The sequence below is a fragment of the Macaca mulatta genome, chromosome 9 (genome assembly GCF_049350105.2).
Source record: "Macaca mulatta isolate MMU2019108-1 chromosome 9, T2T-MMU8v2.0, whole genome shotgun sequence".
Classification (NCBI taxonomy): domain Eukaryota; kingdom Metazoa; phylum Chordata; class Mammalia; order Primates; family Cercopithecidae; genus Macaca; species Macaca mulatta.
The window spans coordinates 114,853,250-114,865,387 of record NC_133414.1 but is presented as its reverse complement, the minus strand read 5'-3'; the positions used below and the strand labels follow the sequence as shown (position 1 = coordinate 114,865,387).

Here is a 12,138-nt window from a genome sequence, read left to right as displayed (position 1 = left end):
CAGAGGAAGAAGACAATGAAGTAAACAGGGACTGTGAGCGGTGGGCCAAAGGAGCCCAGGCACTGCTGGCATGGAGGGGGAGAAGCGACAAGGAGGGGAGGAGCCGCATGAAGGGAGAGGAGGGACATGGAGGGAGAGGAGGGACATGGAGGGGGAGGAGCAACATGGAGGGAGAGGAGCAACTTGGAGGAACAGGATGGAGAGTGAGGAGTGACTTGGAGAGGGAGGAATGACTTGGAGGGTGAGGAGCGACTTGGAGGGGGAGGAGCAACTTGGAGGGAAGGAATTACTTGGAGTGGGAAGAACGACTTGGACTGGATGGGGTGAAGCAACATGGAGACGGAGGAAGGACATGGAGGGGAGGAGTGATGAGGAGCGAGAGGAGCAACTTAGAGGGGGAAGATTGACTTGTAGTGGGAGGAGCGACCAGGAGGGGGAGGGGCACTATGGAGGGGAAGGAGTGAGTCTGTGGATTCTGAGACCTGCTTCTTTATTAGTTGAACACCTAGGCTGTCAGAGCACAGTGAAAGGCAGTTTCTCCAGCTTCACTGAGCATATAACTTCAGGGGCTTATTAAAATGCAGGTCCCAACTGAGGGGGTCTGGGGAAGGGCTGCAGAGTCTTTACTTTTAACAAGTTATCAGAGGATGCCAATGATGCTGGCGTGGACCAGGGTTTGGGAGGCAAGGTCTTACAGGATGCAGGACTCTGACAGACCTGGGTTGGTATCCCAGTTTTACCACTTACTAGCTGTGCCATCTTGGGCAAGTTACCTCAGAGGCACAGAGGGAGGACAACCTACTTTTTGGGGCTACTGCAGCCCACTTTGCAGTGCCTACTTTGCAGGGCTACTGTGAGGATTCAATGAGATATGTATGTAAAGCACCCAGCCCATGGTCACTACTCAATTCGCAGAAGTTGGCATAGCATAATGTTAGACTGTTGATCAAATCTCAGCTCCAGCAGTTACCAGCTATATACCCTTGGGCAAGTTTCTTACTCTAAGTCTCAGTTTCTTGATTCGTAAAAGGAGATGATAATAATACGTAGATATCTAAGGTTGGGAAAATTAAGTGAAATTATAGGTGTGAAGCATTGGGTTCAGTGGGGACACAGAGAAAATATGCAGTCAACGTTAGCTGTTAGTATTGCTGTCATTAGTCCCATGGCCCTGAAATGCATGGTGAATGCTAGGACTTCTCCAGTTAATGGCAGATACCCAAGAACATTGACGTGACTGGTAGCATTTCCCTGCTGTGTGAGTCTGGGACACGTGACAGTCCCAGCCAAAGCTATGTCTCCTCATTCTTATCTCTTCTGTAAAATTGCTCCAGACAGCCAGGCACAGTGGCTCATGCCTATAATCCCAGCACTTTGGGAGGCCGAGCTAGGTGGATCACTTGAGGTCAGGAGTTTGAGACCAGCCTGGCCACCATGATGAAATACAAAAATTCGCAAGGCGTGGTGGTGCATGCCTGTAATCCCAGCTACTCAGGAGGCTGAGGCAGGAGAATTGCTTGAACCTGGGACGTGGAGGTTGCAGCGAGCTGAGACTGTGCCATTGCACTCCAGCCTGGGAGACAGAGTGAGACTCCATCTCAAAAAAAACACAAAAAACAAAAAAACCTGCTCCAGACTTAAGGTCAAAGGAGAGACCCTCAGATGGGAGGGCACCTCAGCACTGGACTTCCTACATGGACATGTGCGTAAAGTCTAGCCAGCCTGAAGCCCTCACAAAAGATGGGGCAAGAGCTTTCCAGATGGACCATAGGTATTCTGAGCTTGACCACTTTTAAAGTCAGGTAAAGGAGTACACGTTCTCCAGCACAGGCTAGACAAGATGACACATCTCGAGTGCTCCAGCCACACAGAACCCAAACCATCAAAACATGATACTTACAAGTACCCACACAGCATGACCTGCAATGGGGCGTGCAGGACCTTGACTTTCTGTATAAAAACAGATAAAAGACAGATCCACATGGTACTTCTATGCCATAAGGTGAACCCCATCCCTGCTCTGCCATGGATCAGCCAGGTAGAAAAACCCACAGGCAAGGACCCCCTGGCCCTCAAAGAAGGCCTTGTTCTCTGCAGACCAGGTCAGGAAACTGGCCATGATGTCTAAACAAGAGGCCAGTGGAGACTGGTGTGGGCTTGAGTGAGATGTCAGGCATCCCCAGGGACAGATGTGGCTGGAGGCACTCTGGGCAGGGAAAATGCCAAGGCAAACCCTACATACCTGCATGAAGTGCAGTTTCTCAAGCCTTTCCATGATGACTGGCAGCAAGACTGGAAGAGACCAGGGGAGAAGCTGAGGGGAGGGCTGGAAGGCTTTCCCTAGGACTTCCTCTTAAGTCAGACTAGGAACCAAGTGATTCCCTCTCCTTCAACAGAAGCTCCAGAAAATACTTAACCATGAGGCAGAACAGAAGAGTAAGCAGGCATGGCCACCCCCAACCTCTCTCCCCAAAGTCCCGGCACAACAGTGCTTCCCAAGCTTCTCAATCTGCACGCTTGCGGTAACAGGAGAATATGCGCTGCTAGGTCCAAAGCCTCCTTGTCAAAACTCAAAAATGCATTTGTAAGCTCATGCAAACAAATTTTGCAATACGCCCCCTGCTGGAAGCAAACCAAAGCAGGGAATTTATCTTCTCTACCACTCTCCCTAGCACCCCACACTGTCTACACATTAAACACAAATGCTTGACAAGTATTAATAAAATGAAAATAACTTTCTACCCCAAACCTTGGATGAACTGATGTTCTAGGAATTAGTATGGTTCTTCTAGGCTTGCAGCAATCAAGCAAAACAGTTTGAGAAGCACGGCTGTAGAGGGTAGGCCCTACCTCCCACCCAAAACCTGAGTGTGGCTGAGACCTCCACCCTGCGTCACAGGGTTCCCCAGGATGGAAGGGCTTCCCCATCTTACTCATCCCAGGAGCTGACATGGTGATCCGAGAAATAACTACTTGGGTGATGCCTATGGCCGCAGCTCTCTGAGGGCAGAAAATAGTAAGTTGTCAGAAATGATGTATCCAGTGTACATGGGTTGCACCAGGGGGCTGGGTCAGCATCATGGCCAAGTCTGAGATGGTAAAGGGGAAGAGAAGGACCCTCCAAGTGCTAAGTGACCTCACTTCATCCCCTCCCCCCTAGCTAGGTTTTTATGGACCAGAAATGATGGAGAAAGGACAGAAGGGGCCTGTTCTGAACAGAGAAACATGGGGAAAATTTGACAGGGAGTGAGGATGAAGTCAGAGAAGCCTTCTCAATTCTATAATGGTGCCCACCGTGACCACTAAGGAGGGGACAGGGTATGAAAGGGAATTTCCTCCTCCCACCCCAAAGGGAGGCCTCTACTCACCCGGGAATGACCAATCTCATTTTCATTCCTGTCCTTCACGCAGATTCCCTGGATGAGCTCCCTAAACACAGACAGGAGTTACTGGACTTCGGAAAGGGGTGATGGAAGCCTGCCAGCCACGTGACATGCCAGGGGACTAAGGCCAGGCCGCTTAAGCTCCAGGAAGCCACCTCCTGTAGCCTGGGCCTTTGACCTTCCTTCTGCACTCCAATGAGCAGTATCTTAGGAGCGATCTAGGGCAGTGGCTGAGAGCGCTGGCCCTGGGCCTGGACTGTCTGGGTTGAGTCCTGAAACTGCAGCGTATGTGTGTGACCTTGAGCAGTCTTTAACCCTCCCAAAGCCTCAGTTTTGCTTATCTGCAAAATGGGGATCATCCTGGCGCCACTTTACAGGACCTGGTAAGGATTACGCTAGCTATTCTTTTTTTTTTTTTTTTTGAGACAATCGTGCTCTGTCACCCAGGCTGGAGTGCAGTGGCGTGATATTGGCTCACTGCAACCTCCACCTCCTGGGTTCAAGTGATTCTCCTGCCTCAACCTCCCCAGTAGCTAGGATTACAGGCGTGCACCACCATGCCCGGCTAATTTTTTTCTTTTTTTTTTTTGTGATGGAGTCTCACTCTGTTGCCCAGGCTGGAGTGCAGTGGCACAATCTCAGCTCACTGCAAGCTCTGCCTCCTGAGTTCACACCACTCTCCTGCCTCAGCCTCCCGAGTAGCTGGGACTACAGGCACCCGCCACCACACCTGGCTAATTTTTTGTTTTTTTAGTAGAGACGGGATTTCACTGTGTTAGCCAGAATGGTCTTGATCTCCTGACCTCATGATCCGCCCACCTCGGCCTCCCAAAGTGCTGGGATTACAGGCGAGAGCTACTGTGCCCGGCCCTAATTTTTGTATTTTTAGTAGAGATGGGGTTTTGCCATGTTGGCCAGGTTGGTCTCAAACTCCTGGCCTCAGGTGATCCTCCCACCTCAGCCTCCCAAAGTGCTGGGATTATAGGCATGAGCCACCGCACCCAGCTCACCCCAGCTATTCTTCTCAGGCCAGTTCTTGACAGCACTCAACCCAAGCCCCGGTAGGTGGCAGGGACTCATTCTCCTGTTAGGAAACGTTCACTGGATGGGGAAGGAAAGATGAGCAGAGCAGCATGTGTGCACAACTATTCTGGTAGCGCTCCTTCTACAAAGGCTAGTGTGAACATTTTCCATTTGTTGGTAGTCCCAAGAAAATGTGGCTTGTAGATATTGATAATGATGACAATGGTAGAAATAACAGTGAACACTTATATAACGTCTGTTATGTTCCAGGTGCTATTTTGAGTGTTTTATATAATTACATCATTAAAACCTCATAACAGAGATTTCTCTAGTCAAGAAATAAGAACTGTGAGACTTAGTAAGTTTCTCCTTTACCTTTTCTCCTGAGAAGTTTAGAGTTGGGTGCCTGGAAAATTTCTGTCTACTCCTCTGGCTTCTTTCAAAGCTTGTGGGTTCTGTGCTATCTTTAGACACCTCAGCCTGATACTTTTCATTCTGTATGCCATCCCCAGGGCTTGGGAAGTAGGAGGAGTTCACAATTTTAACACAGGTCCAAAAGGACATAATCCAGTGTAAAACTCCACAGGTCCACCCTGTCTTTCCCATCCCACATCACCCAGGAGAGGACTCCCACGGGACTCAACACACAGCCTAACCCGGTCACCCACCACTCCCGGGGCCATCACCAGGGGAGCAGCCAATCCCAGGGCCCTTCAGAGGCTCAGGCCAGCAGCCCTCCCCATGCCCACCGCAGTCCCCAGAAGCCACCCACTGCTTTGGTTTCTTGCCCCTTTTCTGCTAATCTTGTGGTTTGTAGGGAGAAAAGGGGGCCTATACTCACTGCTGTCGCATCATGGGGATATTGACACAGTTAGCCGCAGCCACAGCGGCAAAGGGCACCCAGCGGCCCACCAAGGGCGGCGCTTTCTGTTGGAGGAAGGGAATAGTAGGAGTTGTTGAGATGCGCTGGAAGATGGGAGGGGAGGGGGCTGAACGACTAGAATACAAAAAAGAAAATTAGGCCTTGCTACTGCCACACATCCAGACACCCACTCTGGGAACCCCAAACTCCCTCAAAGGCTCAAGAAGAACCAACCTGGGGACAGCCCTGGTGTATTTCTCATCACTTGGCTAGCAGGGCTCTGGCCATTCCCAGCTTACCCAGCCTGGGGAACTGTCCCTGGGGGAAGGCTGTTTTCCCTAGGACTCTGCTGCCCCCGCGTGGCCACCATGCTGCAGCAGCCCCAGACCATACCTTTGTCAACATGTTCATGCCCACAGCCGTGGCCACAGCAGTGGTTGTGGCTGTGAAGTAGGAAAGGGTCATCTGCCTGGGGGAGGAGAGAGATGCTTGGGAGTGGGGCGCCTGCCAGCTGAGGGCCAAACCACGGGCTTGAGGGAGAAAGTCGGCTGGTGAGGCTTCATGCCTGAAAACCGCACAGGATCTGTCCCTAGCCTTATCTGTGACCCTCTCCCCCTCGCTCACAGAGCCCCAGCCCCTTTGGCCTTCTTTCAGTACTGTGAACACACCAAGTTCCTTCCTGCCTCAGAGCCTCTGCACATGGCTGCTCCCTATGCGGCGAGGGGCTCCCTGGGCTCTTGGGTCGTTCAACCCTCAACCTTCAGGACACAGTTGAAATGTCGTCTCCACAGAAGGGATTGCTCTAAGTGGCCTAACTACACAGACACAGCTCTGCTGTTCTCTGCCTTGCAGCCCTGGTTTTCTGGGTGTTTTTTGTTTGTTTGTTTGTTTTGAGACTGATCTTAGGCAATCCGCCTGCCTCGGCCTCCCAAAGTGCTGGGATTACAGGTGTGAACCACCGTGCCTGGCCCAACCACATGTCTTAACAATGTATCCCAGAATGTAGAACCATGCACATCCCCAGCACATAATACACACTCAAGAAGAAATATTTAGAGAATGAATGAATAAACACATTTGGAATTGGTCTAGGAAGAAGATCCACTCCTACTCAGCTTGAGAAAATACTTCCAAACCCTGGGAAACGGTAACTTGGTCACCTGCTCAGTGCAGGCGCTGCCCAGGAAGGACTGCCAGCCCAGAACTCTTTAGAAAAGCTGTTCGTGGGAGGCACGAGGACAGCCTGGGGCTCAGGTCTCCTACCTGACTGATATGGGGGAAGCCGCATTCCTGTTGGTGTAGTTGACTAAGGCATTGAAGGACTGGTTCACCCACTGCCAGAAGATCACCGCCGGCATCGTCCTACCAGTGAGGAAGGCCAGGAGAGGCAGAGAGAAGTCAGATGGCAGGGAGTCCTGAGGGCACGCCAGTCAAAGCACGTGATCTGCAGGTCCCCACACTGTTCTCATACTAGGTTTTTATTTATTTATCTATTTTTTATTTATTATTTATTTATTTATTTTTTTTTTGAGACGTAGTCTCGCTCTGTTGCCCAGGCTGGAGTGCAACTCACTGCAAGCCTCCTGGGTTTACGCCATTCTCCTGCCTCAGCCTCCCAAGTAGCTGGGACTACAGGCACCCGCCACCTCGCCCAGCTAGTTTTTTGTATTTTTTTAGTACAGACGGGGTTTCACCGTGTTAGCCAGGATGGTCTCGATCTCCTCACCTCGTGATCCGCCCGCCTCGGCCTCCCAAAGTGCTGGGATTACAGGCTTGAGCCTCCGCGCCCGGCCTATTTTTTATTTTTTTGAGACGGAGTCTTGCTCTGTTACCCAGGCTGGAGTGCAGTGGTGCGATCTCAGCTCACTGCAACCTCTGCCTCCCAGGTTCAAGCAATTCTCCTGTCTCAGCCTCCCAAGTAGCTGGAACTACAGGCACACACCACCATGCCTGGCTAATTTTTGTATTTTTAGTGGAGATGGGGTTTCACCATATTGGCCAGGCTGGCCTCGAACTCTTGACCTCAGGTGATCCACCCACCTCGGCTTCCCAAAGGGCTAAGATTACAGGCATGAGCCACCATGCCTTGCTTGTTCCCATATTGTTTTATGCACCTGGGTTTTTGTGCAGGCTGACCCCGCTGCCTCAAATATCTCCCCCTCCTCCTTCCATACGTGGCTGAACCCTGCTCTGTTGAGAGAGATCACTTCCTCCTTGGAACCTTCCCAACCCTTCCCTGCCCCTCCTGAGACAGAGTAAGTCATTCCATGCTCCTGCTTCCACAACCCCATGTTCTTCCCCCAACCTACCACTTACCAAGCTGTACTGTAACTGTTTACTTCTTGGTGTCCTCAACAAAACTGGGAGCTCCTTGATGGGGGGGTTACTGAAGCCTTTACATTCCCAACACCTGGCCCAAAGCCCAGCTCAATAGCTGAACCAATCAATGCATGGGGTAGGGGACGCAGGGGAGGAAGGAAGAGGTGGGAAGAAGAGTCGCACATCCAGCAGCTACAGAGGCGGTCTATTCTCTCCTCAGCCAAGCCAAGAAAGGGACTACCTATTGTTTTGTTTGGTTGTTACATAATTAAAATCAATATGGAAAAAGTACTTTTTAAAGAGGGAATTGGGGTAACTTATTTGTTGAGGGTTCTACATAGGACTGCCTCAGTTAAAATCCAGGCACCCGTATTTACTGCCTGTTTAAACTTGGACAAGTTCTTCAGCCTCTGTAGAACTCTAGTTCTTCATCTATAAAATGGAAACAATAGTACCTATAGTGTAGGGTTGTTGAGAGGGTTAAATGAAGCAATACGCGCAAAGAATGTAGCATAGTGCCTGGTATCTGGTAAGTGACCAATCAAGAGAACTATTATTATCATCACAGTATGGCTCCCTGACCAGCAGATCCAGGCAGCTGTACCTCCCACGGCCCTGCCCCCAAGTCTCACCTGTAGAACTGGAGCATGAAGCCCGTGATGATCATGCCACCAGGGAGCTGGAAAGACATGCGCCCGATGACATTCATCTTCTCCCCAGTGTCGGGGTGGAAGGCCGAGTCATATAGCTTCTTGGCATACAGCAGCTGCTCCACTTGGGTGCCTGGGGGCACAACCCCCATCCTGCCACCCAAGGACAGCAGGCAGTCACCATCCTGCCTGATCAACATCTCCCAGTCTCCCTACTCTCGCTTCTCCCAGCCCCCAGCCCTAAGAGTTCTGTCTATTCCTTCATCTTCGGTTTCCACCTCCACCCAAGAGGACCCCATCAATGTTACCCTACTACTTCCAGCCCCTTCCCCAACCACTCACCTGCTCTTCTCCACCATCATCTTGGCCCAGTCCAACTCCTGCTCAGATACGAAGACAGTGCGGGGGTCCGTGATGTTTAGGAAGTGCTTCACTCTCCCCAGGAAGGTGCGCTGGTCCCAACGGGGGGCATCGATGTTAAAGCCAGTCAGGTCAGCCTCCATCTTGTTCACACATAAAACTGTGGACCTAAGGGACAGAGGAAGAAGAGCACTGTCCCCTAAATCAAAGCCCACCGCAGAGGACCTGAGCACCTCCTACTGTTGCAGACGGTCTGCTCTTGCCAGCTACTGGGCATCGTCTGACTCGGCTTGGGAGGGCCCCAGTGAATGGTCATCAGATTGAGCAACTGGGCACCAACACGTGTTTCCTGAAGGCCTGCTGGTGGTCAGCTCTGTGCTTAACCATACTGCAGGAGGGACTGCAAAAGGGGACAATACAGTGCCTGTGCTTGGGGAACTCTGGGAACAAAAGCCCACCCATTAAACAGTATAATACCCCGGGGTGCTTCTGGCAGGGAGATGGGAAAAGTAGCCATTTTGAAAAACAGCCAGCTCGGTGCGGTGGCTCAGGCCTGTAATCCCAGTACTTTAGGAGGCCGAGGTGAGGGGATCATGAGGTCAGGAGTTTGAGACCAGCCTGGCCAACATGGTGAAACCTGATCTCTACTAAAAATACAAAAATGAGCCAGGTGCAGTGCCAGGCGCCTGTAATCCCAGCTACTCAGGAGGCTGAGGCAGGAGAATTGCTTGAACCCAGGAGACGGAGGTTATAGTGAGCTGAGATCATGCCACTGCACTCCAGCCTGAGCCTGGGTGACACAGCAAGACTCCTTCTCGGGGGGGAAAAGCAAAACAAAACAAAACAAAACAAAAACTCCAAAGCCGTTTGTTCTTCTTTTTTTTTTAATTTAATTTTACTTTTTTTTTGAGACAGGATCTCATTCTGTCACACAGGCTGGAGTGCAGTGGTATGATCATGGTTCAATGCAACTATTACGTCCCAGGTTCAGGGATCCTCCTGCCTCGGCCTCCTGAGTAACTGGGACTACAGGCACACACCACCACGCCTGGCTAATTTTTATATTTTTTGTAGAGATGGCACCTCGCTATGTTGCCCAGGCTGGTTTCAAACTCCTAGGTTCAAGCAGTCCTTCTGCCTCAGCCTCTCAAAGTGCTGGGATTACAGGTGTGAGCTGCCGCATCTGGCCTATTTTATTATTTGGAGACAGAGTCTCATTATTTTATCCAGGCTGGAGACAATGGTAATTGATAGGCATGATTATAGCTCACTGCAGCCTCGAACTCCTGGGCTCAAGCAATCCTCCAACCTCAGCTTCCCAAGTAGCTGGGACTACAGGCATGCACTATCATGCCCAGCCCTTTCATTCTTCTTAACAAAGTCTACCCTTGAGGGAAACTATTTTACCACAGCCTAACCATCTTGGGTTTTACCAGAACTTAACTGACTCAGGGAAAGAGAACTCCAGCCACCTCTTGCCTTCCTGCCTCACCTAAAGAGGACAAGGGGAGGCTGAGAAGTTCTTTTGAAGGTTCAGGAAACAGACTCACCAGAAGACTGAGACCTCATCACAGGACTGTAGATCCCTCCACTCCCTCACGTCACCGCTGCACCAGCAGGGCTCCTGTATCATTACAAGGATGATAACAAAAAGACTAACACGTCTTAGGCCCTATTTAAGAAGTCTCTAGAGACCTATAGACAGTAGGGGAGACAAGAACAAGGACACCAGAAGAAAATTTAGCCTTTTATACCTATAGCTACAGCAAATAGTAAACATAACCTAGATAAACAAAACCTCACCCCTCAGTTCCTCTCACAGGGTACATCATGTCCAGCTTTCAGTGAAAAATTACAAGGCATACTAAAAAGAAAAAAAAAAACAGTTTGAAGAAACAGGCCAAGCATCAGAACCAGATTTAGATATGAGATTTTAGACTTATCAGACCAGGAATTTAAAATAACTATGGTTAAAATAAATAAATAAATAATAAATAAAATTATTAATTATTTAAATAAAACTATGGTTAATATTCTAAGGACTCTGAAGGGAAAAGTGGACAACAGACAAATAACGTAAGCAGTGATGGAAACAAGAAAGAATCAAAAGGAAATGCTGGAAATCAAAAATACTGTAATAAATATGAAGAAAGTCTTGGATAGACTCATCGGTAGACTGGACATGGCCAGGGAAAGAATCAGTGAGCTTGAACATGTGTCAACAGAAATTGTCGAAATGCTAAAGGCCCATCCATGGCAGATTGGATAAAGAAAATGTGGTATATGTACACCATGGAATACTATGCAGCCACAACAAAGAACGAGATCACGTCCTTTGCAGGGACATGAAGATGGAGGCCATTATCCTCAGCAAACTAATGCAGGAGCAGAAAACCAAATATCACATGTTCTCATAAATAGGAGCTAAATGATGAGAACACATGGACACAAAAAGGGGAGCAACAGACCCCACTGGGGCTCACTTGAGGGTGGAGGGTGGGAGGAGGGAGAGGATCAGAATAAATAACTAATGGGTACTAAACTTAGTACCTGGGTGATGAAATAATCTGTACAACCCCAGTGACACAAGTTAACCTATGTAACAAACCTACACATGTACCCCTGAATCTAAAGTAAATGTTAAAAATAATAATAATAATAATAATAATAATAATAATAATGCAATTACACAATAGAAGGGCTTGGACTCAGATCCTCCACACATGAATTCTGTCTCTCATTGAGAAACACTGAGTCCGTGGTGAGGGATGGTGTGGGAATGTTCGTCTTCATATATCATTGGAATTACTATTTGGGGGTACATACCATCTGATCCTGTTGGTCGTTACCCATTTCCACCTATCTCCATATCTTACAGAAGAACCATCTCACGTACTAACTGCTTTATATCCCTTAAAACATTTCTAGTCGGGGCTGGGCGCGGTGGCTTATGCCTGTAATCCCAGCACTTCGGGAGGCCAAGGCGGGTGGATCACCTGAGGTCGGGAGTTCGAGACCAGCCTGACCAATATGGTGAAACCCCATCTCTACTAAAAATATAAAAATTAGCCAGGTGTGGTGGCAGGTGCCTGTAATCTCAGCTACTCAGGAGGCTGAGGCAGGAGAATCACTTGAACCTGGGCAGCAGAGGTTGCAGTGAGCCAAGATCATGCCACTGCACTCAAGCCTGGGTGACAGAGTGAGACTCTGTCCAAAAAAAAAAAAAAAATTCTAGTCGGCAAGGCATGGTGGCTCACATCTGTAATCTCAGCACTTTGGGAGGCCAAGGAAGGTGGACCACCTGAGGTTCAAAAGTTTGAGACCAGCCTGGCCAACATGGTGAAACCTCATTTTGTATTTTTTTTCTACCAAAAACTAGAAAAATTGGCCAGGTGTTGTGGTGCACACCTGCAGTCCCAGCTACTGGGGAGGCTGATGTGGGAGGAATGCTTAAGTCCAGGAGGCGGAGGTTGCAGTGAGCCAAGATCGAGCCACTGCACTCCAGCCTGGGTGACAGAGTAAGACTCTGTCTCAAAAAAAA

The 12,138-nt window shown here is 49.5% G+C and overlaps 1 protein-coding gene across 17 annotated transcripts in view; it reads right to left on the bottom strand.

The window, feature by feature from the left end:
- Positions 1 to 12,138, bottom strand: part of SFXN2 (sideroflexin 2) — a 30,001-nt gene that overhangs the window by 8,270 nt on the left and 9,593 nt on the right. For 6 of the 17 annotated variants that reach the window (XM_077945386.1, XM_077945387.1, XM_077945390.1 and 3 more), the window contains 10 exons: positions 10,148 to 10,221; positions 8,580 to 8,765; positions 8,220 to 8,390; positions 6,532 to 6,630; positions 5,662 to 5,737; positions 5,248 to 5,333; positions 3,369 to 3,429; positions 2,934 to 3,000; positions 2,243 to 2,292; positions 1,901 to 1,950 (listed from right to left, as the gene is read on the bottom strand). In XM_077945386.1, the coding sequence (XP_077801512.1) occupies positions 1,901 to 1,950; positions 2,243 to 2,292; positions 2,934 to 3,000; positions 3,369 to 3,429; positions 5,248 to 5,333; positions 5,662 to 5,737; positions 6,532 to 6,630; positions 8,220 to 8,390; positions 8,580 to 8,740 (821 nt within the window). In that variant the 5' untranslated portion in view covers positions 8,741 to 8,765; positions 10,148 to 10,221. Of the gene's footprint in view, positions 1 to 1,900; positions 1,951 to 2,242; positions 2,293 to 2,933; positions 3,001 to 3,368; positions 3,430 to 5,247; positions 5,334 to 5,661; positions 5,738 to 6,531; positions 6,631 to 8,219; positions 8,391 to 8,579; positions 8,766 to 10,147; positions 10,293 to 10,400; positions 10,462 to 12,138 lie in introns of all 17 variants that reach the window. The other 11 variants (XM_077945391.1, XM_028853497.2, NM_001261167.1 and 8 more) reach the window with 5 other exon arrangements.